Source organism: Lepidochelys olivacea, assembly GCF_965140295.1.
Source record: "Lepidochelys olivacea isolate rLepOli2 genome assembly, chromosome: 1".
In the NCBI taxonomy this organism is placed as follows: domain Eukaryota; kingdom Metazoa; phylum Chordata; order Testudines; family Cheloniidae; genus Lepidochelys; species Lepidochelys olivacea.
In genome coordinates this window covers 265,649,617-265,675,810 of record NC_140411.1, presented here as the reverse complement: position 1 = coordinate 265,675,810, position 26,194 = coordinate 265,649,617, and the positions used below count along the sequence as shown (strand labels likewise).

Genomic DNA, 26,194 nt, shown 5'->3' with positions numbered 1-26,194 from the left:
GGATCATATTGACTGTTTCCTGGGTATTGGGGGCATGCAAAGTGCATATAAACTTTAGGACTTTCCAGGAGTAGGCAGAGGGGAATTTTCAAAACCACAGAATAATTAATAGGTACCCATAATCATGATTCTTTGAGACACTGCATACCCCTTGTTTCCCTAAGGCATGAAACCATATCTTAACTGCACAGACCCTGACTAGCAGCAGTTCAATTATACACTCAGAAGGTGCAGGATGGCAGAGCATGCATTGGGAGTTTAAAGTAAATCAGGGTTTCTGCTAACACTACAATGATGCAAAAAGAAAAGGAGGACTTGTGGCACCTTAGAGACTAACCAATTTATTAGAGCATAAGCTCTACAATGATGGAAATTCAGAAATTAGGGAATTTGAGAGGTTTTCCTTTAATATTCTACTCACCATTTGTGAAAGCAAGGGTGAGGTGTTTAACAGACAATGGATTGATGTGGTGATTGAACTCTTATTGCAACGTTTATACAGCTGGATAGACAAGAAATGTCTCTGGATATTGTGAAGTCTGTCAGCACCAGGCAAGCAAACGTAATCAGAGATGATTTGTACACCAATCATGCTAGGTCCAGTGGTATAAGAGATGAAGTTGAGCCCTGAAATAGGTGTTTCTGGTGTTGGTTTGATTTATGCAATGATTTTTTAAATAATCTTTAATGTAATATTATGAATTGATATGCTTTGGGGTGAGGGAGATTACGGAACAATGATAATGCAAAGAGAGAAATACAATACTGCAAACAAACACCTTTATTTGACTCAAAACAACTGATCAGCTGCAATAAGTAGCCAACAAAAACCCATATATAAAACATTATTTAGGGACAATTAACTGGAAAAGCATGTCCTGTGGTTTTCCATTCTTTTTTACTGGTCACTGACAGGGTGGAATTGAAACAGAATTGAGACAAAAACAAAAAATAAACGTAGAAACATCTGCTTTTGATATGATAGGACATACATGTTGGTCTTCAAAGTCACAGTCAGCATTCTGAACGATAGTTTCATGCTGGATTTTTCCGGATTTTAATGTAATCAACGGTTCATCTCACCCTTTCCCACATCAGCTGCAGCAGAGATAGTTGTCTCGCTTGCGTATGGAGGCGGGGCAGGAGGAAAGGAGAGGAGAAACAAAGCCCTAGTGTTTTGAGCAGGCAGTCATTCTGCAATCACTTAAAATCAGTACTGATAAATATATTGTTAATACAGGAAAAGTACCAAGCATTTAGAATCTGAATATTTTTGAGCAGATGAAAACAACATAGCCTCCTGGAACATGTGAGTGTTCCTAGTCTTTTGAATACATGTGTATTAAATTCTCCTTGTTAAAAGAAAAGGAGTACTTGTGGCACCTTAGAGACTAACCAATTTATTTGAGCATAAGCTTTCCTGAGCTTTGAGCTGTAGCTCACGACAGCTTATGCTCAAATAAATTGATTAGTCTCTAAGGTGCCACAAGTACTCCTTTTCTTTTTGCGAATACAGACTAACACGGCTGCTATTCTGTAACCTGTCATTCTCCATGTTGCAACTTTAGGAAATGGCGGGGAACGCTGGCGAGAAAACAAAGGGGTAGAGTATTATGTGTCAGAAGCTGATTGGTCAGAATTTGCTGCAGACTCCAAATAGCTGAATAAGGCTGCTTCAATTATGTAAATCAGATCTGCTCATCTCACCAGGAATATTCGCTTCAGGAGAAATGCTCCCTTCGTGTTGTATCTTATATTGGTCCATTTAAACTATGTGGAAACATCAGCACCGTCAACAAAATGTTTTAGAGAGAAGGGGCTAGAAAGTGTACACTATCAATTGGTCGGCTTGTAAAATAGCTTCATCAGACCACCAGAGAACGAGAGAAGAGGGAGGAACAACAACAAATTACTAATAATACAAGCTGTTTGAAATCGGATTTTGTGTTAAGTAATGTAGTTACAGAGACATCCAATATTGTCGGCAATGGGTTTCCATTGGTTATAATTATAATAATCATAGGTTTCGATATTCTAAATTGGACATTATTTTCTCTGAAACTATTCTAGAAATGTGAACTTTGAGTTTATTGCACGTTTGGCGGAGTCTAAACTGACCCAGAGGCAACGGGATGTTGGAGGGTGGGGGAGAAGGACAGAGAACCGTGCCCATAACCTGCCTCTTTCCTTTAGTTTTTAATCGGGTCTGAACTCAAGGAATATAAGAGGCGGCAGCGCAGGCCTATATGCATTAAGAGTTTTTTTGTGTATTTTGATAGTTTTGTACAAACAAATTATAACTGACTTCGTATTTTGATTCACACTGTGTGCTCGTGGTAAAAGTAGAAAGGGAGTAGGGAAAGGAGCTTCTAAATGCCCTAGAAACGTGCTGTGAGCGAGCATTCAGGGTATTACTAAAGCCTATTCGTCGGCTAGCTACCGGAATGATCTATGAAGAGACCCCTGGGGAGCTCAACGTTTTCATTCAGGATGCAGTCAGTCACCTACATTCAAGTGCCAAGCGAAAAACTGTGACGGCCATGGACTTGGTTAATGACTGCCTTAAAGTGCTAGGGATACACACTGTATAGATTTGAAGGTTAAAATCATTTTGGTAACATCTACAACACAAAGGCTCTTTTGTGCTGTAGTGCCTTCATTATATATATATATATATATAAACTTAAAAGGAGTCAAAGTGTTTTAAAGAAAATGGGTAAAAAATCTAATCTTACCAATACCACAAATTTAAACAGTCTGTAGTTACATTTTTATTTTGCATTATAGTTAACTTAGGCATGTTTTAACATTTAAAGTTTAGAAAATATGCCACGGAGTGAGTGAGTGATTGAGCTTCTTAAATCTATTTAGTTTAACAAAGAGGAAGTTAAGGCATGGCTTGATTACAATCTGTACCTACATGGGAACAAATATTTAATAATGGGCTCTTCAGTCTATCAGAGGAAGGTATAACACAATCCAATGGCTGGAAGTTGAAGCTAGATAAATTCAGTCTGGAAATAAAATTTTAAACTATGAGAGTAATTAACCCTTAGAACAATTTAGCAAGAGTAATGGTGGATTCTCCATCAGTAACAAATTTTAAATCAAGATTGTATTTTTTTCCTAAAAGATGTGATCTAGGGATTATTTTGGGGGAAGTTCAATGGCATGTGTAATACAGGAAGAGAAACTAGATGACCACAATGTTACTTTCTGGTCTTAGAACCTTATTATTTGGAAAATAAAATAAAATATAAAGCTGAATAAATTTCATTAAAAACAGATGAGTGGCTCTAAAAATAAGTTAAGTACATTTAACCCCTTAGTAAGAGAAGATTTATTAGGGGGTGGTGAATTTAGTGAAGACTGAGAATGAAAATCAGAGATGTATGTAGATTTACGAATTCCAAAAGGGATACTGCACTGCTTTTATCGGTGGGAGAAACAGCCTCTCCACGCGACTCAAATCCAGAATTCTGGACCCCCCCCATTTGAAAGCGCGGGCTTTTCAAACTGTCCAATCAGAATTAAGAATTCAAATTTAGCGCTGTCTCAGATCAGCCCAATAGCTTTGAAACCACCAAGAAATCTTAAGAACCATACACTATTAACAAGGTGGAGGAAAAACAAATAAAACACAAAAACAACCAACCACCTCCCAATCAAACCAAACAACTAGAGTGCTCCTTAAATTATATGCACACACACACAAATTAAATTTCCAATCAAGGCTTTAAATAGAATCCATATGTGTTGTTTCTCATGAATTCCGAATTAAGCCACGGAGACTAATTAGGTTGTAATTTCGTTTCAACCCTGGCATTTCATGTCAGCTGGGCTAGTGCTAATCAGGTTACTGTTACCTTTTATTATTTAAAAATACAGCTCCAGTGTCGTCTCGAAATCATAATTTAAATGATAACAATGACAATAATAATACTTCATTAAGTTTCGAAGTATATTCCTTGGCCAACCGACCTCCAGTTTATTCTGTGGGAGGGTGTGCTACCTCTTTCTGTTTGAAATACATTTATAATGAATTCATTGATACAAATCACTGGCTTTCTTTCCTAATTAGAAGAAGACCATCAAAAGAATAGCATTACATTATTTCTCTGATCCTTTTAACAAAGGGACATTTTTAATTTACAAAGAAAATGAAAATGTTCTGTCTCCCGCTGTCCATCCAGCTTCAGTACTCAGGGTTTATAATCTTTTTTTTAATGCAATTTTATTATTTACTGAAGGAAACACTAATGAATGAAAATATCCTGTTTCAACTTAATTTGCGTGAGAAAGGGGACAATTTGGTGGCAAATATCGTGCAAAAAATACACTTTATTGACTCCGAAGAAACACAAAATAAGAGAGGAGAGAAGAGCCCTTTCTGGTTTGCAGCGGGGCGGGTCTTTAACGCACCAATCAGACAGTGACCCCTCCCTATAAATAACAGGCATCAGGCTAGTTCACTTCAGTTCATGTTCTTTCCGATTTTGTAACGTGTCTGTGACCATGTCTGAAACTGCGCCTGTAGTTGCAGCAGCAGCTGCCCCTGCTCCAGCCTCCAAGGCTCCAACTAAAAAGGCAAAGAAGGCGGCAGCGGGTTCGAAACTCCGGAAGCCCTCGGGCCCTAGCGTGACCGAGCTGATCACTAAGGCAGTGTCAGCCTCTAAGGAACGCAAAGGGCTCTCTTTAGCTGCTCTTAAGAAAGTTCTGGCAGCTGGAGGGTACGATGTAGAAAAAAACAATAGTCGTATAAAGCTGGGGCTAAAGAGTCTGGTGAGCAAAAGCGTTTTGGTACAGACCAAAGGTACCGGTGCCTCGGGTTCCTTCAAACTCAGCAAGAAGTCGGGTGAGACAAAGGAGAAGGCACCTAAGAAAAAGCCAGCGGCAAAACCTAAGAAACCAGCTGCCAAGAAACCTGCCAGCGCCGCTAAGAAGTCTAAGAAAGCTGCGGCCGTAAAAAAGAGCCCGAAAAAAGCCAAGAAACCAGCGGCTGCCGCAGCCAAAAAAGCAGCCAAGAGCCCGAAAAAGGCCAAACCTGCCAAGCCCAAAAAGGCAGCTAAGAGCCCGGCTAAGGCCAAGGCAGTGAAGCCCAAGGCTGCCAAGCCCAAGCCAACCAAACCTAAAGCAGCAAAGGCTAAGAAGGCAGCGCCTAAGAAGAAGTGAAACTGTTTGAAGAGAAAATTAAGAGTCTCGTGCAAACAAACCCAACGGCTCTTTTAAGAGCCACCCACCCTCTTCCCCAAAGGTGCTGAAACGCCTAGTGTTCTGTGTATCAAAGGTTGCTTTGGTGGAGGACCCGCTTTAGCAGTTAACCTTCCAAAAACTCATACTCCTTTTTCTCTACAGTTTAAGAAACCACTTTAAATTAATCTCTGAACCAGAAACAATTTAGAAAAATCTGTAAAATTGGTTGTGTTAAGTTTTTTAAATCTAGGCTAGCAGGGATTCTAGCCATTATTTATTTAGACTTTCTGCTGTTAAAGCTCGTCCCGCCAGCTAAGAATGAAAGTCTGCTAGTCATTTAGAACGCCCTTCTCTGTCTATTTTGCTTAGCTGTTGGAAAAGTCTTTTTGCGGGTATTGGGGGAAAATTTGAAAAAGTCCGCGCTTTTTAGCAATTGGATAATTTGAAAAATCCGCGTTTTACAAGGATTGGTCAATGACACCCTTTCCCTTCCTCCCCTTTTTCAGTTTGAATTAAGTGAATCTACTCTATTTACACCAGAATATTTCATTTGTACGGGTAACTGTTTCAAAATTAGACCAGTTTTTCTAAATTTAATTCTCGATTTTTAACTGATTTCCGTCTATAACCTAGTACTCACGAAAAATATGTCTGAGTAATCTTGGCCCTGGTTAACTCAGAATAAGGAAGACGGTGGAACGAACGTGATTTAAGCTTTCACCCTGATCACTCTATAAAGACAAAATTTCACTTAATGAGAAGGAATCAAGGCACATATTTCTTTATTATTCCATATTTTCATTTTAAACTACTCAGAACTTCTGGTTTTTGAAGTATATAATGAATTAGTGTATTAGGAACTCAACTCTTTTTCTGCTATTGTGGGTGGCTCTGAAAAGAGCCTTTGGGTTGATTTAGTATATGGTCACTTTTACTTGCTCTTCGCTTTATGGCTCTCAGTCTTCTTGGGCAGCAGCACGGCCTGGATATTGGGCAAGACACCCCCTTGAGCGATCGTGACTTTCCCCAGCAGCTTGTTGAGCTCCTCGTCGTTTCGGATGGCGAGCTGCAGGTGACGTGGAATGATTCTGGTTTTCTTGTTGTCCCGAGCAGCGTTGCCAGCCAACTCCAGTATTTCAGCAGTCAGATACTCAAGCACTGCAGCCATATAGACCGGGGCGCCAGCCCCCACCCGCTCAGCATAATTGCCTTTGCGGAGAAGACGGTGCACACGACCTACTGGGAACTGTAGGCCGGCTCGTGAAGAACGAGATTTGGCCTTCGCCCTTACTTTACCGCCTTGCTTTCCTCGACCCGACATTGACTCTCTAGTTGACAAAACTAAAGCACTTTTTAAAAAACAAAATCTGAAATTAGGAGCGCCCCGCCCTAATCCTGCCTTTTTATCCCTTCTTTGTGGCACAGAAACTGATTCACGATTGGCTGAAAATTTGCATTGTATTTCCAACCAATGGTGGCGAGGATTTTATTTTGACCAATTGGATGTAGGATTTATCTTGTGTGACGTCTCCTTTACCTAAGGCCCAATAAAAAATGAAAGATTACAAGCGCCTCATTTGCATAAGGCCCCTATAAATAAGGGGGGTGGCCGCCATTATATGTACGTTGTTTTTGTCATTTAGAGAAAGCAACAAATCTCAATATGCCCGAGCCAGCGAAATCTGCTCCAGCTCCTAAGAAGGGGTCTAAGAAGGCTGTCACTAAGACCCAGAAGAAAGGAGATAAGAAGCGTAGAAAGACTAGGAAGGAAAGCTACTCAATCTACGTGTACAAAGTGCTGAAACAAGTTCACCCAGACACTGGTATTTCTTCAAAGGCTATGGGGATCATGAACTCCTTTGTGAATGATATTTTCGAGCGTATCGCAGGGGAGGCATCTCGTCTGGCGCATTACAACAAGCGCTCGACTATCACTTCCCGGGAGATTCAGACCGCTGTAAGACTGCTGCTGCCGGGCGAGTTAGCCAAACACGCGGTGTCTGAGGGTACTAAGGCTGTTACCAAGTACACTAGCTCTAAGTAGATTGTATCAAAGAACATAAAACCCAAAGGCTCTTTTAAGAGCCACCCACATTTTCAATAAAAGAGCTCATAACACTGTTTCTTGTTTTCCCTGACTAGGGTAAGTGATTGTTCTAAAAATGTTACCTTACAGGAAATACGTTTTTTAAAAAATCTAGATTATATCCTGATTTGCTAGGAAATGTATACTAAACATTTAAATTTCGATTCTTACTTGCGACGTCTGAAATCTTTATTTCGATCAAAGGTTCTCCTTCAACTCTTACTTATATGCTTGGAGGCATTCTAATAAAACATGAACGTGGTAGCTTGTATGTTTAGTAATCTAAGCACGTAGTTGAATTTTTACTTAGCCAATCTCTCATACATCTTGGTTTTCAGGAAAGTAAAACACTTCACAGGACAATAACTTAACTATACTATATTAAAACTATTTCTATTTGCTCTTAATCGTTAATAAAAAATCATGTTGCTTATTTTGTGGGTGATGGGAGGAGAAGGGTTGTAGGTTATTTGTCACCCTCTAGATAACCCCAAAGTGCAATATAAAATAGAATTCCCTACCAAACTTTAGGCATATGTGGTATGAATTTCCTTCTTCGCGGTCGCAGTTTGGGGGGGGGGGGCGTGTTGTAAGGAGGAGGGAGGTATTCAGAATCCCATATCACAAATCTGTCGCTTTCAAGCGGTGAGCGAAGGATTTAAAGAGAAAAATCAGCAGGTATTAAAATAGGGCTTTATTAAATTACTAGGAGAGCGTAATCGAGGCTATGTGTGCCAGAGGGAGCGAGTGCTCTGTGAAATCAGATCATGGAGGGTGCGGGAGGCGGAGGCAGTATAGGCACTACCGGAGGGCAGAAAAGGCGGGAAGGGTCAATTATTTCCCTCCCGGCAGAGCGCGGGCTTTTCAAATATTTAAAATTGTCCAATGGAGTTTGTCTTTTTCGCTAGCCAATCAGGAGGAAAACTTTGGTTATATATTCAGGGTTTTACTCCAGCGGGTGTTGTTTTCCTTGTCTGAAAGCAGGTTTTCGTTGTTAGTGAGAATGGCTAGGACAAAGCAAACAGCTCGCAAATCTACTGGGGGTAAAGCTCCCCGTAAACAGTTGGCTACTAAAGCTGCCCGTAAAAGTGCTCCTGCGACTGGAGGAGTGAAAAAACCTCATCGCTATCGACCCGGCACCGTGGCCCTGCGAGAGATCCGCCGCTACCAGAAATCTACTGAGCTGCTCATCCGCAAGCTGCCCTTCCAGCGCCTGGTGCGTGAAATCGCCCAGGACTTCAAGACCGACTTGCGCTTCCAGAGTTCGGCTGTTATGGCCCTGCAGGAGGCTAGTGAGGCATATCTAGTTGGTCTCTTCGAGGATACCAACCTGTGTGCTATTCATGCCAAAAGAGTCACCATTATGCCCAAGGACATCCAGTTGGCCCGCCGTATCCGCGGGGAGAGAGCTTAAATTTCTAATAGGAGTTCATGCAACCAACTAAAAAAAACCCAAAAGGCTCTTTTAAGAGCCACCACATTTACACTGAAAGGAGCTGTATTTCTGCTTTAATATTTCAATGGATTGTACGAACAGTAAGAGTACCAAAAAGATTGCGGTCTAGTAAGGAGTAGACAATTTAGTTGCATGTTTCGTTTACAGAAAGAAATGTCTAGTACTAACAGACCTTTTAAATTAATTAATAAATGTTTAATTTGGTTTAAGTTGCGCTAGAAAGACGGTTAACATTTTTTTGACAGGATGGAAGGAAGAATCAGTTAAAACTTGCGGGTTACTTTGATGGCCGCTCACATTTTCAGGAGAAGAACTCTGTTGGTAAGTAAAATAATCATAAATAAAATCTAACACCCACCAGTTTTTTTTTTTTAACTTTCCACATTTCAGTTAGCTAACTCAGCCCCACAAAGCCAAGAGTTAGAAGCACAAAATGACTGTACTAATGACTCGCTGCTTGCAGTATCTATCCCTCTTCAGACCCCCGCTTGAAATCATGATTACTTTTCAAAGCCTGAATTTTTCACTTTCCCCGATTCCCATACACACGCTGAGCCGCAATGAATAAAATATTATCTTTCAGAGCAAAAATGACGGGTATGTCTTAGAACCCACCTTAAAAATACCTTTGGGTTACTGGTTTTCTACCTGACCAGTTCTATATCTACAGAATATAATTAACGATGTTAGATGACAGTCTTCTTCAGCTTTTAATTTCTTTCGAATTTAGCACTTAGAAATAAATGGTAGTAACTTTTTGTAAGACAATATGTGTATATTTTATAAGAAATACATCCCTGGCCCTGTCCTCATGAAAAGTATATGAATTGTAAAATATAACGGGTATTTCATATTCTTTTAAAACCAAACAAAAACATGGCTTATTTTTTATCTGAAGCCACACTGTGTGAATGAGCCAAAAGTAAAATCTAAATGTTTTGCCTAATATTGTAGTTATTGGCAGCTTTTTCATATTAGGTGATTCCCTCTAAATTTCAGTATATTCTGTGGCTTTTACAAAATAGTTGATAGGTTAAAAATAGAGAGTCAGCTCTTCTGGTGGATGTTTGAGTGATTCCGGAAAGAGCATTTGTGTTGCAAATATGTTATTCATAATGTGGATTTGACCATCAAATCCATATGAAATATCCTCCTGCCCTTTCAGAGCACAGCCCAAATCCATGTCCATCAGTCTTTTGCTTGGCGAGTTCAGCTTCAGCATAGGTCCGAGAAAACCATCGCTGATCTCTCGCTAGATCTGTCACGAGATACGCTTCATGCCCCTACGGTGAGCCAGGATGTTATCCCTCAGTCTGCACTCTGCTGTGGTACTTTGCCGGGTCTTTTCCCAAACTCTTTACCTAGACCACCAGATGTGAAAATACAAAATAATCACGGTCGCGCTCCATGAAGCTACCCGTATCCCCCGAAGTCTGACCTGGGGGAAAGATGGTCATTTTTGGCACAATTCCCTCCCTCGCCTCCATTCTGTATACAGCTGGGCTGAGATTTCCCAAGGCATGCAATAAACCCAAAGATAGATTTCAGAGAAAACAATGCCCCATTTAGTAGTTCGAAAATCAATATCAAGTCTACAGTTATAATTTCAATGGAAACTCACATATCCCCTTAGCCTTGGGGGTTGCGTTAAATATATTACTATAACAAGAACGGCTTTCAAGACACATTTTCTGTTACACCCCCCCATACCCTTCCCCATTTCCGGTTGATCTTCTAAGAACACAATTCTACAGGGTGGTCACTTGAAATTCCCAGCATATTTTCGTGCTTCCTCTAGTAGAACAATTAGCTATAGTCTGTAAAATACACTTTTAAAAAGTGATGTCTGTCTTATTCGTGTTGCTATTTGAGATTATGACCCGCCCTAGCTTTAGCAACAGACTTGTTTTAACTGCATATACACTATGCTCAAATCGATTGATAAAGTGCCGTGGGAGATTTCTTGGAGTAAACATATATATATATATACACGCACAAAAGGAAGATCAATTTCTACCAGCGTAACAATCTTTGTTGACCTTTACATTGGCTGTTGCTACTTGTTGTTTTTTTTTTTATTATTTTTTTGAGCGGGGGGGGGGTGGTTTAATGCTCCGCTGTTTCAGGAGTGAGCACTCTGCAGCAAAATCGGACCAATCAGATTTCCTGACACACCATCTTCCTTTCACTGCAGTCTGTGTGTTACCGCCGCCCGCCATTTCTAAAGTTTAATCGGAGCGGGCTATTCTGAAAAATACAAAAAATCCAAATCCAAAGTCCAGTCTTTGTCCGGTGTTCCATTGTCTTGACAGTTTTTTCTGTCACTTCTGAATATATGAATAACGTGTCCCCCCTTGCTCTCCCCCTGCCCCCCCATCCCCGCTCTTGAGTATCTGCTGGTTTTAGGAGATTTGATTGTTTTCGACAGAGAGAGAGATTCTTGTAAATGACACATTCACAGTGCGAAAATATATCTATAAAAACATTAGCGGACTTTTGGGCACTGTGACACTTCAGGGGTTAACCGAAATGTACAGGATGAATCACTACCACCTAGTTACAGTGAGAGAGAGCCTTGCCTGAGCTCAAGGGAAAAATCCTTCCATCTCGGCTGGCCGAATGAGCCTATGGGAGCATAAGCACTCCGCTCCCTGGGCTCTGTGTGTGAACCCGGCTCTTTTCCTCTTCACTCTGCAGCAGGCTAGCAATTAGCACATTCCACCTTGTTACACTCCAGTGCCCAATCCCTTTTCTTCTGGACACCCTCAATGTACAGGGGTCTGCTGTCTCTGTGTACCCCAGCTCACCACTCTCCCTTCAGTTCAAAAAGAAAAGGAGTACTTGTGGCACCTTAGAGACTAACCAATTTATTTGAGCATAAGCTTTCGTGAGCTACAGCTCACTTCATCGGATGCATCCGATGAAGTGAGCTGTAGCTCACGAAAGCTCATGCTCAAATAAATTGGTTAGTCTCTAAGGTGCCACAAGTACTCCTTTTCTTTTTGCGAATACAGACTAACACTGCTGTTACTCTGAAACCCTTCAGTTCAACACTCTCTTTCGTGCAAGGCACTTGGACCTGTATATAGTAAATCTAAATATATGTTTATTTAACTCAGTTTAAGAAAAAGATCCAAAATAGACATAAGTAAAAGGATTGGAAACACCAGGCTACAGAGAAAAGAAAAAAATAAAATACAATCTAGAACCTATGCTTATTAAGTTCATTTCCAGTGTAAGAAGGCATTTCTCAGGTAATTGCTAATCCTTTCAGTGCTCCTTCAGTCAAGATAGCTGGGATCCAAGTACTTCTGTTCTTTTCACTTTTCAGTAGACACTCCTGATGGCAGAGTGCCAAGTGCATAATGGATAACATCTTGCACCTTTTCTTCTTCTCCTATATAGTCCCAGAAATTTTGTTTCTTTTCATAATCAGGTAGTCCATTAACTTCATTTCAGATCAGCCCTGGTGGTGCCCTATTCCGAGTCTTTTCTTGTGGTTCTTTTGTCTTTATAAACGATCAGGCCTGCATCTGGTCCAGTAAACACAGGGCTGGAATGATGTTGATTGTTCTCACTCTTGATTGAGGTATTTGAGCCCCGCCTGCCTCAGGTGACATGCTTCACCTGCAGCAGCTTAGGAACATAGTATTCCACATTTTACATATCTCTTAACATAGTTTCCATACAAATGTCTCACAGTAACTATGCCAATCAGCTAGTTCTTAGCTTTTGGCAGAGATCATAGAATCATAGAATACCAGGGTTGGAAGGGACCCCAGAAGGTCATCTAGTCCAACCCCCTGCTCGAAGCTGGACCAATTCCCAGTTAAATCATCCCAGCCACACACTTTCCCCCACCCCCCTCCTCCCATGATGAAATAAGAAGAAGCAGGTCAGACATAGGTGTAATATGCCTGCCTGTTCATGTCTGGGCATGCCTACATCATAGGCAAAGTTGGTGGACATTCCAGCAGCATTTTCTGACCCACCAAAAGACACCAGACAAGGCTAATGATGGAGGAGGAGGCGGACACAGATATGGCAGACTCTCACTGGGTGACGCTGCTCATGACATTCAGTAAAGCTACTGATGCCCCCTATGTAGATCAGCACTTCTGGAGCAGGGGCACAAGCACGGACGGATGGGACCTACGGCAGGTCCAGAACTTTGTATGAAGAGAGCAACTTTTCTGGAGCTTTGCGAGCATCTTGTCCCGACCCTCCAGCGTTAAGGGACATGCCTGAGGGTGGCCATGCTGGCCCAGAAGCACGTTACTATAACCATCTGGAAGCTGGCTACCCAAACTGCTACAGGTCTGATGCCAACCAGCTTGGTGTTGGAAAGTTACCTACAGGCAAAGTGGTGCTGGAGGTTTCTGAGGTAATCAGGTGGGTGGTTTACCACCAAGTGGTGGACATAAAAGATATTCTTGAAGTAGCTGCTGGTTTTGAGAATATGGGGTTTCCAGACTACGCTGAGGCCACTTATGGGAATTGTGTGCCAATAGTTTGCTCTCTTTAATCTCAATATAGATTCAATATCTAAGGATTACTCCTCCTGGTGTATGATGTGCTGGCATTTAAACAATGGTGGGCCCCAAACCAAAATGGAGTCACATGTGCTAACTTTTCCTTAACAAACAAAACCGTGAACAAAGTGTGAACAAGTGCAAGCAGTGAGAAAATTTCCAAGAAGGAAACCCTCTATTGTGGTGTATCCCCCTGTCCTTCCTCCGGTTCTTCTTTCCCTTTGTTACATATTTGCTGTGCGATGGTCACTGGGTGTGGGGGATAGAGGCATCACAGGGTGTGGGGAGAAGGGGTTCAGCATGGTGGTCTGCAGGAGATACATTTGGCCTGTCCACCCCCTGATAGGGCTCAATTGCCTGGTCCACCAAGCCATGGAATTGTCCAAACTGGTCCTTGTCTGTTGCACATTGTACCACGGAGGGGACTCAGGCTGTGGGGCCAGCATTGCAGGAGCCTAGAGACTGCAGTCTTGCAGCCATTAATGAAAGCAGCTCCTCAAACAGTTCTTTCTGCTGTGATCTATCTTCCTCCCTTAATTGCTGTTCTTCTTCCAGGAACTGCAAAGCAAGTGTCTGCTCCCACACTGAAATCCTGTCCTCTAGCTTTGCGTCTAGCCTGAGCCTTTCTGCTTGCTTCTCATCTTGCCTTTCCACTTGCTATAAGTCTCTCTCTCCTTGATATTGAACCTGCTTGTTGGCTCTGTCCAGAATATCAACCATAAGTTCATCTCAAAAACACTTCCCTTTGGAAGGCACCATGATGGTGTTGTGATGACCGATGCTTCTACTGTAATGTGGTCAAGATGTCCAGTCTTTCGAGGTCAGTGGAACTGGAAGTGGACAAGACACTGAAGGTTAATACCTCAAGTGTCTCAGTGCCTCAGCACAGAACAATTCCTTTTGGTATTTCAAGGCATAAAGAAATGCTACTTTGTGAAACTTCATTATATTGTTAGAGGAACACTTCAGAACACAGAATCTCCCTGGACAAAGCCAGGTTAATTGCAGTGAAAGAGGCAGACAGAAGTCAAAAGTCAAAAATCAAAGCCACTTTCTCCTAAAAATTGCAAGCCAGTTTGGGCTTTGTTGGAGGGTGGTTGTCAAGTTTGCCTAAGCCTCCTCTATCAATTCCAGCATGCCACATTTTGGAGGACATAACATTTCTTGAGGTTCCCAAGGAGCAAAAAGAGGTTTTATTCGAAGCTGCAGGTGGGAAGCCAGCTATGTACGCCACTGTAGTACTCAGGCTTGTGGTGAGTGAACTGCACATATATGAGTGGAGTGGCTGGTCAGAAACTCTTACCCTGACCACAGCCCGGCCATGATAAGAGCCATGTGGGCAGATGTGGGGAGCCACAGCGTGGACCCTCCACTTGGCCTAGGCGGAGGACCCGGAGGGCGGGGATACTGGCCGGGGGCTACTCTCAGGCCCCTCACCCAGGGCAATTGGAGGGTCCACTGTGGCTCTCCACAGCTGCCCATGCGCTTCTTATCATGGCCGGGCTGTGGCTCCAAGGCCCTGCCCCTTGGCTGGAGCTGGGTTGGGGTAAGAGCCACCACGCAGGAAGCTGTGGGGAGCCGGCGTGGAGTTATGGACCCACATCTTCACCTGCCTTGGGCCGGGCGGAGGGCCCAGGGGGCGGGGACATGGGCAGGGGGCTGCTTTTGGCCACCCCTGCCCACCCCAGGTGGGAGGGGGGTTGTGTTGCATGTGGCTCCCACAACTGCCCAGGCTCCCCTTCTGGGATCCACTAGCTGCTGACCTGGCCAGGGGTGGGACCTCAGGGGGAAGAGGAGGGGAAAGGGGCAGGGCGATCCTGGCGAAAGGTGGATGGGCCAGGTCTGTCTACTTTCAAAAAGTGAGAAGGCCTTGGCCCCCTGGCCCCTCTTGTTTCAGCGCCACTGGGCGGAGGCGCTGGTGGGTGGGAGGAGCTGATCGATGGGGTCCACCGAACAGCTGATCAATAGTTGGCTGGTGGGTGCTGAGCACCCACTATATTTTTTTCCTGTGGGTACTCCAGCCCTGGAGCACCCATGGAGTTGGCACCTATGGAGCCTGAAGAGTGCTGCACTATTGTCCTGAACATTGCAAATACAGGAAGCACAATCCTTTGGTATTTGCAGGGCTAGAGCAAGAACTGCAATAACGGGGGACATGATGATTTATTTGAGGACAGATTGCTATGAGACATAATGAAAACCATTTCAAGGTTGTTGGTGGCATTCATATAGCAGCTGTGGATTGCTGAATACTGCTTCTGGGCCTGAGAAATGAGCACTGATGGTGAAGATCATGTCATAATGCAGGTTTAGCACGCCAAGCAGTGGCTGTGGGACTTGCAGATATGAAAGGCCATATTCCTGGATCTGTTTGCCGAGCTCATCACAGCCCTCCAGTGCAGGGAAACCAGAACGAGAGCTGCACTTTCAGTGGAGATGTGAATGGTCATGGATGGAGGATGAAGCTTCCCTGGGGGAGGCTAGCTCCCTCTCCCACCTTTTCTGCCCACAGCCCTGACCGCACGCTACCCCCACTCCACCCCAGGCCCCTCCCCGCTCTGCCCCAGGTCAGCACCCTGAACCCCCACCTGTGGCCGCTGCCCCATCCCTGAGCCCCCTTCTGCACCCAAACTCCCTCCAAAAGCCTGCACCCCAAACCCCCTCCTGTGCCCCAACCCCTTGCCCCAGCCCAGATCCCCCTCCCACATGCAGAACCCCTCATTTCTGGCACCACCCCAGATCCCTCACCTCACCCAGGCCAGAGGCCGTACTCCGTCCCACACCCCAACCTCCTGCCTCATCCCAGAGCCCCCCTCCCATACTCCGAACACCTCTGCCCCACCCCCCCAGCCTGGAGCCCCCTCTTGCACCCCAAACCCCTCATCCCTGGCCCCAACCCAGAGCACCCCCCAGCCAATGTCCTCACCCCCTCCCACACCCCAACCCCCTGCTCCAGCCTGGTGAAAATAAGCGAGTGACTGAGGGTGGGGGAGAGCAAGTGACAGAGGGGGGGATGGAGTGAGTGGAGGCGGAGCCTTGGAGAAAGGGCAAGGCAGCGGGCAGGGCTCATAAAGGGGTAGGGTAGGGGCGGGCGAGGGTGTTCGGTTTTGTGGTGGGGTGATGTACGGCGCATACATCCCTATTCTGGCAGCAGCCCATCTCACCAGAGAGTACATCAATAGAAAGGGCTACTTTTTATGGTTATGCAAATGTTGGTGGATCACTGGGGACATTTCATTGACATCAGTGTGGGTTGATCAGTGAAGGTGTATGATGCTCACATCTTCAGGAAAGCAGGACAGTTCAGAAAGCTAAAAGCTGAAACATTCTTTCCTGACAGGCACCTTTCACTGGTAACATTGCCCTGCCCATAGTGATCCTGAAGGCCTCAGCATACCCCTTGCTCCCCTGCCTCATGAAGCCATAAACCAGCCATCTCACCAGCACCAAGGAAAGATTCAACTACTAGCTCAGTAGATGCAGAATGGCGGGCGAACGTGCTTTTGCAAGTCTGAAAGACTCTGGCAGTGTTTACACAGAAGATTGGAATGCAGTGAGAAAAATATCACAGTGCTTATAACTGCCTGTTGTGTCCTTCATGATATCTATGAGGCAGAGGGGGAAGGGTTGCCTCCAGGGCGGAGGTGGAGCGGCTGTCTGCTGACTTGGAACAGCCAGACACAAGGGCCATTACAAGAGCTCAACACGGAGCTATGAGGCTGAGGGAGACCTTGAAAGAGCACTTTAATGGTCAGCCACATTAATGTGCTATGGCAGAGTGTGCTTAAGCTGGCCCTGAGGTTTTGGGGACTGTTAGGAATTGTGTAGTGCTGCGTGTACATTTATGAATATTACACAGTCTTTTAATGAACCTATAGATTATATGATGTTTGCTGTACATTTATAATTATTATACTGCATGTTGCACTGAACCTATGAGTTCTGTGGTCCTGTAAGATTACAAGTAATGGGAGCATGGAGTGGTGCTAAGCATTCTGCAGCATATGTTGTGACGTAATGAAGTTGAATTTATGTAAAAAAAAAAAAATAGAAATGTATTGCATACCAAAAACAATGCAAAGAAAAAGTGCAATTAAAAATAAAGCAGTACAATACCAACTTCTACAATAAATTAATGGAATAGAACTTTAAAATTAGAAAGGTGGAAACATTCCTGTCTATTTCAGTCCATTTTGGCTACACATATATCAGCTGTGGGTCTCCCAAGTCAGCGTATATGAAGCTGTGGTTGTTCTGGTCTGTCCCTTAGCATAGGGCAGTAGGGGTAGGGATGCAGCCTATGATGCGAAGTGGAATGTTGAGGGGTATCGGGACCTGCTAAGCTGGTGTACTCCAGTGACTGCAGAGGGTGGTGAGGCTGTGGTTGGTGGACCTCTAGGTCAACAAGAATCTGCAGCATTTGTGTTCACTGTCTGAGAAGTTCCATTATGTCCTGGTGCATCTCCCTCTCCTCTTCCTGCTGGGACACGTGGACCTTTCTCCTGTCCACTCTTTCCTTCTGCATTCTGTCTGCCATATTCACCCTCTGATGCACTTCTTTCTCCTTCTCATCAGGGTCAGGCATTCCACAGGAGGGGGTGCCCATCAAGGACACAAAGGCAGCAGCAACAGATAAAACAGACACGTATCGTCATAATGAAAACAGAAAGTTAAGTTTCAGACTTATTCCCATAAAAGTTTTAAATAAGGCATGCTTATTGACACTTCAACTTTGGTGTGCCTCTGCACACCATCCTTCTCCAGCCCCAGCCATCGTCAGAATAGCCCATTAGGGAGAGGGAGCAAAGGGGAAAAAGATGAGGACAGAATTTTTCTGTTGCATGAAACAATAAAATATCAACCCATATTTCCATGGGTATTGTTACCTGAAATTGGGCCAGCTAGTAAGCTTAGGGAGAACTAATGACCCACGAGAGTTTGGCAGAAAGCATCACGTTTATTATACTGATAACTAAGTTCAAAAGAAGTGTGTGTCGGGGGTGTCACAGTCAGACCCGAATACTAATGCTCCCAGGACAGGCACAGCACTGGAGATGTCAGGATTCTTCAAGGTAAGTGTATGAAGGTAAGTCTTCCCGAGGCACAATGGAATGCAACGCAGCAAACCACTGGCCAGGTGGTCCGGGCAAAGGGCCTTCATGGGAGGTACAAGCTTGTGAGTGCACTCCTAAGCATATGGCCCCTTCCCCTTTTAAGGACCTACTGCTCATGGCCTGCAACTAGAGATGACTTGGCCGTGTCCGATTGGTCACACTGCACCTCAGGCAGTGTCCATGCAGTGACCATGCACTGGGGGTGTGAGTGCTGCCTAATTAGAGTCCCAGATGCCTTGTCTACCTGGGAGCTCTTCTGATCTTCCAGCCTTTCAACCAGCCGGTTCATCCCACAAGCATTCCAGGAGGGAAGGGGAGGGGGAAAGCCACTTCACAGGTATTCAAAGAGGGAGAGGAGACAAAAGGTGGGGGAGGGGCAGGGAGTGTAACAGACCTTTTGAGCATACAGGTTATACAGAGCAGAGTCATACAGAGCATCCAGATCACTGTTGATCCTTCAACAGGTATGAGTACAGGGCAATGGCACCACGTATGGGCACTATTGCATCCGATGAAGTGAGCTGTAGCTCACAAAAGCTCATGCTCAAATAAATTGGTTAGTCTCTAAGGTGCCACAAGTCCTCCTTTTCTTTTTGAGGATACAGTCTAACACGGCTGCTACTCTGAAACCTGTTTTCCACAGTTGGTGATGATTTAGCTGATATCTCACTCCTGAGGGTAACAAAGGCACAGAGACCACAGCTGCTGCTCGAGTTCTGAACAGCCCAGGCCTCTATGCCACAAGCCAGTTTACTTCAATGGTGCCTGCCAAGTTATTGCAGAGTGGTGTGGGAAAGTGCCTGATCATGGAGGACGAAATAAGGCAGCCATCTCTAGAAAAGCTTCAGAAGAGGATTGCAAAGTACGTCCATGGAAGTTCCATTGAGGTCTTGCAGGAGGATACAAGGGATAAGTACATAAACTGCCATGCATGCCCCCGCTCCCAACCTAACCCTACAGGGGAATGAAAAGCAGATAACAACACTACCTCTGTTTGTTGTACCTCTGTGTCTTCTCATACAAGTAAAACCATGAAAAGGGTTTTACAGGGATCCCTTAAGTCAGATATATGCCTAGTAATTCACTGAAGGATGAGATGTGAGTTCTCTAGAGCCAGTAGCCTGCTAGTCATCATAATCACTTTTCTTTTTGCAAAATGTATGTATGCATACTACTTAAAGAGTTATGTTTCTGTGCTGAAAATTATGTTCTTAAGGCAGGTAACCAATATGTGACATGTCTTAAACAAGTTCCTTTCAAGCAGGAGGTAACAGATACTTTTATGACAGGTTTCAGAGCAGCAGCCGTGTTATTCTGTATTCGCAAAAAGAAAAGGAGTACTAATGGCACCTTAGAGACTAACCAATTACTCCACAAGTCCTCCTTTTCTTTTTGTGAATACAGACTAACATGGCTGCTACTCTGAAACCTGTCATTATGCAAGGCACTGAATTTAGCCATGTAGAGTGGAAATCTAAATTTGTTAGTCTCTTAGATGCTTTTATCTATGTCTGGTCATGTCTGTATTGGCATTACATGTCTCACAATGGATGCTGGTTTGCATACTGAGACACATGCTAATCAAGAGATTGCAAAATCTTTAAGAGAAGACATTTACAGAAAGAAATAAACAACAGAAGGGGATCCTGTTTATGAGTAAAGACAATGGATTGTTAGGGTATATGTAGGCGTGTAGAGGTACACCTTCGATCCTTCCCCCAGGATGAAAGCTAACTGTGTCTTTCTTATGAAAAGACGGTCACAGCCAAGCCTGGCTGTAAAATGCTAGAAGGACTTAGTCTATAAGACATGAAAACATCAAGTTAAGTAAATCTTGGTTCTAGAATGTGTCTTATTATTTTACTTTATATGTAACCATTTGTTTCCACTTGAATCTCTGTACATTGTTAAATAAATTTTTAGTTGTTTTTGCTATAAGCATATCTAAGTGCGGTGATCTGAAGGGAACTGGGCAAGCTGGGATTTACGGTCTCTTTGGAAGCAGCAAATCTATGACTACTGTGAGTGTCCAGTGGAACAAGGACTAGACACTCCAGGAAGGTACTCAGAGGGCTTGCGGGTTGGAGAGTGACTATTGCCACCCTGTAGTGAGAAAGCAGGGCCTGCATAGACCTAGGGGGGAGTGCTTGTGTTACCCGTTGCTGGTGGAGTTCGGGAGATGATCTATGGCAGGCACAGATAAGGCTTTCTCATGTGAAGGGCAGGGGGTAGTGAGATGCTTCACAACTCTGGGTACCTGTGGGGAGCATCGTCACACCACAACCTGAAATAATGTAAAACACATTTCTACCAGTGGTTTGTTTTGCTATCTTTCCCTGCAGAGCACCCCCACTCCCCAAAAGCCCTTGCCAGATTAATTGTGCTATATAACGTACAAGAGTCACTTGCCATTGCCTTGCTCAGAAACAGGAAACCTGGCACACAGCAGCCAGCAAACAGAAAAGAGTAAGGATGAAATGGAATGGAAGGGCAGATAGTAGTTCCAGTTTCTGCTTCACTGTAACTTAGAGTGAAGGGGTAGACACTTGTTTCTTGGAACAAAAACCATAAATAAATAAATAAAATTAAAATTAAAATTAAAATAATGTATCATTGTCTTTCTTTCCAGGTCTGTCAAACCAGGGAAGGACAGACTTTCTCTGAGGAGGCCCCTCATGGTGAGACAAAGTCTGCTGAATCTTTGCAACAGCAGAAAAAGATCCAGAATGACCTGCTGCAGGATGCGCAAAAGGAATTTATCAGCTGGTTAAAGCAGTGTCCAAGTCCTAAGTTCCAGAACATGGGGCAGTGGGCGGCCCTGAAAAAGAAGTGCTGGAAAGCAGAGCAGTGGGAAGCCCTGGGAGGGAGCAAAAGAGAGCAGGCATTGATTCCCTGGAGAGTCCCTCCCATCCTCACCTCCCACTACCTGTTCCTGGTTCCTGCTCCCATGAAGGGATCCGTTGTTTGGGTGTCTACACTATCTGGTTCCTGACATCACCAAGATCCAGCTCCAGCTCTGTCCTATGTTCCTGGTGACTCCAGTCCCCATGCTCCTCTGCCCAGTCCTAGTGGCAGTATCCCTGGCTCCCTCTGTGCTCTCCTGCTACGGAGGGCTCCCTGCCTGGGCCTGGCATTAGAAACTGCTGGCTCAGAGGCAGCTCTGCAGACTGGGACAGAAAGGACATACGTGGCCCAGGACCAGAAATACTGGAATACTCTGAGTCTGCAAAAAAGTGCCAGAACAGCATTCCAGAGCATTCCAGCAAAACTTGAGAACTGGGTTGAACAAGCTTTTTGAACTGGACCTGAAAAAACAGGATGCAAAAGGGAAGATGCTGGAGTGGAAAGAAAAAAATGGTGGCAGATTCTCTACAGCATTATTGGGAGATGAGGTGAAAAGACTGGGAAATGAAAGAAAGAGTCAGAAGTGCATGTCTGGGAGACTCTTTGGTACGCTTGTCTCCAATCCTGGATTCCTCTGAACCCAGGGCCAGTCACAGCAAGTCACTGCCATGTACTGCAACTTGTTGAGAACATGGGGCGGGTGGAGGGGGTTGAGCCACTTCATGTATAATGGAGGTGCACGTGGTCAGTTGTGCCGTACCTTCACAGGGGAAAGAGAACAGGCATGTGACAACATGTAATTCCATGAAGTTTGACATTACACTTTAATTTTCTGGTTTTTGCACTTTGTTTCCATTTATGTTTCTGAGGTTTGTTGAGTGTTGGTTGTTTTGTTTAGGGTTAGCATAGTTTTGGAATTGCACCTGTCAGGTGGAGGGTTCCCAGGGTTGGGGAAAGGGGCCCCAGCCATACTCCTGTGCAGAAATACCAACCCTTCCTCCTAAGTGGGTCAGAGTTAACAAGCACCCCACTTTTACCTAACCCAGGGAAAGCCAGGATAAGACGCAGATCAGGATACCTAGGAGTGCTTATACACTCTCCCTTGCCCCTGGCACAGCATACAGCAAAACAGTCCCCGCCCCCCCATGCCTGGCTAGACACACATACACGCTCTGTGCCAAACTAGTGCAATCCCCTTCCCTCTTTGGGTCAGTCCAAGCTGTCTGTGTGCTTTTGACTGGTAATGGTGTGTGGTATGAGTTCAGGATCTGTTACGTGGTCTTAGCTCCTGTCAACTCCAGCTGTGGGTTTATCATGAGTCCCCTTTTGTCAGCAGCTGGCTCGCCTCCAAGCAGCTCTTGCTTTGCCCTAGTTTAGGGCTCCAGCCTCCTGCCCTGCTAAATTGTCTCCTTTTTCAATTTTCCTGGCCATGCCCTGTCCCGCCCCTTCCCACTCTCCTTACCCCATCACTTATTGTCTCAATTCCTCCCTGCCTCAGAGTTAATTCTGTGTATTTGAGTGGGACTTCTCCCCAGCCAATTAGGTTTGTGCAGAGTAGTAGAAATTCATGGGCTGGGAGGGGAAAGACAGGAAGGGGGAGGATCTCTGGCTAGTTCCTCAACTTGTTCTGCTTTCTTGCATTTGCACTTTAGTTTTTGGCAGATGGACCATCTGTGTTAAAAACTTTCAATAAACAAGTTTGGACAACAGTCTTTTGCTTTGTATGCTCCAAAGAATAACACTGAAAACATTCACATCTAAATGAACATTTTTAACTGAAGTCTTAGATTTAAAATGAATACAAATGGCATAGGACCAGCTCAATACAGTAATTATGATTCCCCGTTCTACCACCCCCTGTTAATTAATACGAAATAAATGAATAAAAAAATAATAATTTACTGAAAGTCTGACATTATTTCAGGGACATTGCCCACCTTCACAGCACAGCAATAATTGCCTAGTAAACATCCACCATTACAGAACCGACAGTTGACTTGCCAACATCACACTAATTGCCCACGGATCTGTCACCAGTCAGGGTAACCAGGTTCTAAAGGGAAATAGCAAATTGCTTCTGGACCACTATTGGCTTTCTCATCCTCAAGTCCAGGGACTGGAGTTAGCTTCTCACACAGCTCCAGGAACACGACCTACTCACATGAAAGTTCTGGGCTCAGTGCTGATTATTCTAGGTCTGCATGACAATATAGTACCACCATTCTGTGACTGTGGGCTTACTCTCAAACCACCACTTGGCATTGGGGGATTCATCCACTATTAGATACCACATTTGCTGTCTTCACTCCTCCAATTCATGCAAGCAGCTTGTGTGATCTCCTTAAGAAATCTTTCTAGTGATGCCAAGTCCCTGCCAACACATATGTCTCAGGCCCTGGCTTTTCATTCTCTTGCCAGGTGATAGTTGCATTAATGTAAACATTCAATACAGGGCATTGCTTTGAGTTGAATCCATGTCTTGACACATGTTGCAATGAAGGCCTCGGACAGATATCTGGAACGTGTGCAGCTGGAACTGGTTTACCTTCATGAGTTGCTGGTTTCATAGTATTTCTGCCCAAGATCCCCAGATGTGACAGATAGGGTCTCCTACAATACACTGTGAAACCATCCATAGAGTGTCACAGTTTAATACATTACTTTAGGTCTTTAGTTCCTGGTTTTCAGAACGTAAGTATGTACATTCACTTAAAGTCTGTAAGGGCACCAGGAAATGCTGGGCAATTTTAACCATGCTAACAAAGTTTTGTGGTCTAAATTAAGGATATTACAATAGCTGCATTGGGCAAAAGCAGGGTGGATAAAAATTGATGATTTTTTTAAAAATACAATATTTGTTTTAATTTAAATCAGATTTTTTTATTTTGCTATTTAAATTATAGTAAGGTTTTTTGTTTGTTTGTTTGTTTGTTTATTTTTAAAAGTAAACCTGATTAAAATGAGTAAATACAAGGAGGAAGGGAATGACATCAATAAGTTTGAAAGGCAGCCTAAGTAACTTAGGAGACTATCTCATTCAGGAGCAGTGGAAGCACCCTGAAAGTGGGGGAGGCCACAGATACCTGAATGATGGCCCTGCCCCTTCCCTTGCTGTAGCTCCCCCCAGGTCCTGCCCCCGCAACACCCCTTCTCTCTGAGCCTCTGCCCTTGCATTGCCCCTTCCACTCCAAGGCCCCATCCTCACACCACCCCTCTCCCTGAGACCCAGCTCCGGCACCACCCCTTCCCCCCAAGATCCCGCCCCCGCTTGCTCCTCTCTGGACCTTCTCCCTATCACTCACCCCTACAGCTGATAAAAAGTTGGAGGGCACTGTCCCTTCCCTCTGCTCCTCTTCCCCACCCCGCGCCCCCCACATTCTGTCACCCCTGGTCTCATTTTCAAGAGACTTAGGCAAGTAAGAATTTAAGCTCCTGACACTTTCCCAGGCTGATCTGAGATAATCAGCTACATTCACTGACTGCAGTTAATCCTCCTTGTAATAAATCATTTAATTGTAAATGTGAAACATGTTTTGTTAAGAAATATTTATGTATCCAAAACATTTTAAGCTATTTTATTTAATAAAAATAAATCTTATCTGCTGTTTTGGGTGTTTAATTCAATTCCAGTTACCATCTTATTGCAGCTTAACACAAAACATGAGCAGAAAAGTAATTATCTAGTAAATAAGCAATATATCATTCACAGTTTTCTAGCACACTAAAAGTGCACAATTAATAAGAATCTGAAAATATTAAGCTGTATAATTGCTTAAATAAATGCATATAGTTATATAGTGTAGCCTCCTATGTAGCAAAAAGATGTACCAAGTCTAGTGTACGGGCTCTATTTAGTTGTCAATCAGCATGTTGTAATGGTTATATCAGCCAATAATAACTGAAGTATAAATGGAAAAGTTGATTAAAATTGATTACTTAAATCAAAGCTTTGCCTTCGATGATTTAAATCACCTTGTTTTAAATCAATCCATTATGGGCAAAAGACTGTAAACGATAGATAAGATTATTTTTAGGCTGAATATTCTTATGATTCATTAGGCCAATGAGGACTGAAATGGGCTTTCTTATCCTTAACCACTGTGGTGGTGTACTGGACCAGGCCTCAGGACAGCTGAGTTTTATTTCTGGCTCGACTGGTGGCTTTCTGGGCGAGCCTGGGCAATTCATTTTGGGCTTGATCCAGAAAGGGACTTTGATGTCTGACTGGAACTTTAGACTCCCAAATCCAATATTTAGGTCCCACTAAGTTCTTCAAGATTCCTCTTCAGCAGCTGTCTAACCCAGGAGGTGCCAAAATTTCTACTGGTAAAGTCTCCATGCTGATTAATTTTTTTTCTCAGTGGGCATGCACAAAGCCACCTAAATCCTGATGTCACTGAACTGCTCATACCTAAGTCCCAGCAGGATTCACAGATTAGGCATTCTGCCACCTGTTTTGCTTGTGTGGCCCAATCCAGTAGACATGCTCTGAATTGAACCAATCTGCACAAAGGACAGCTAGGATGTGATGCTGCTCTCCACTGATAGGCAAGTGGTTATAACATTCACCTGGGATATGGGAGACTGAGGTTCTAATTCCTGATCCAAATCTGGCAGAGTGCGAATTCCAGTCTGCATTTCCCACATCCCAAGTGAATGCTCCAACCAGTGGCCTGCTGGTGGTGAAGAGTACCATCATCTCCACCTCAATTTTTCATAAGAAAAGGCTGGTGTGGTTTAGGTGCCTAACTCCAGGAAAGGGTTCATGTCTGTGAATTTCAAGTGGAGAGGAACCTCCCTACAGACTGGAGTTGTAGACTAACTCTCTGGAAGAAGCAGGGTTTAGGACATACCCTTCTCCTATGCATTTCCTACTGGCTAGTTTAGGCAGTTCCCAACTCAGCAGCTGGCTTCTGTGAATCTCATTAGGCATCAGGATACCTAAAAGTTAGGTTTTGCAATGCTGGTA

General features: G+C 44.0%; 3 protein-coding genes, 1 long non-coding RNA gene and 1 pseudogene across 5 annotated transcripts; 4 read left to right on the top strand and 1 right to left on the bottom strand.

The window, feature by feature from the left end:
* The first annotated feature begins 4,515 nt into the window (after nt 1–4,515).
* Nucleotides 4,516–5,211, top strand: LOC311514882 (histone H1 pseudogene; annotated as a pseudogene). The gene has a single exon. The product of its transcript is annotated as a histone H1 pseudogene (transcript).
* A 799-nt stretch (nt 5,212–6,010) lies between these two features.
* On the bottom strand, nt 6,011–6,542 carry LOC311519362 (histone H2A.J). Its single transcript, XM_084625788.1, has one exon. It carries the CDS (start codon nt 6,512–6,514, stop codon nt 6,125–6,127), a length of 390 nt encoding a protein of 129 aa, XP_084481914.1. The 5' UTR covers nt 6,515–6,542; the 3' UTR covers nt 6,011–6,124.
* A 176-nt stretch (nt 6,543–6,718) lies between these two features.
* On the top strand, nt 6,719–7,311 carry LOC311514825 (histone H2B 8). The gene has a single exon (XM_084617532.1). The coding sequence runs from the start codon at nt 6,857–6,859 to the stop codon at nt 7,235–7,237; it is 381 nt and encodes a 126-aa protein (XP_084473658.1). The 5' UTR covers nt 6,719–6,856; the 3' UTR covers nt 7,238–7,311.
* A 952-nt stretch (nt 7,312–8,263) lies between these two features.
* On the top strand, nt 8,264–8,897 carry LOC311514786 (histone H3.2). Its single transcript, XM_084617478.1, has one exon. It carries the CDS (start codon nt 8,283–8,285, stop codon nt 8,691–8,693), a length of 411 nt encoding a protein of 136 aa, XP_084473604.1. The 5' UTR covers nt 8,264–8,282; the 3' UTR covers nt 8,694–8,897.
* An 8,983-nt stretch (nt 8,898–17,880) lies between these two features.
* Nucleotides 17,881–22,934, top strand: LOC311517204. The gene is made up of 2 exons (XR_014710636.1): nt 17,881–19,243; nt 21,011–22,934. It is a non-coding gene; the product is annotated as an uncharacterized lncRNA (long non-coding RNA).
* Nucleotides 22,935–26,194: the final 3,260 nt, after the last annotated feature.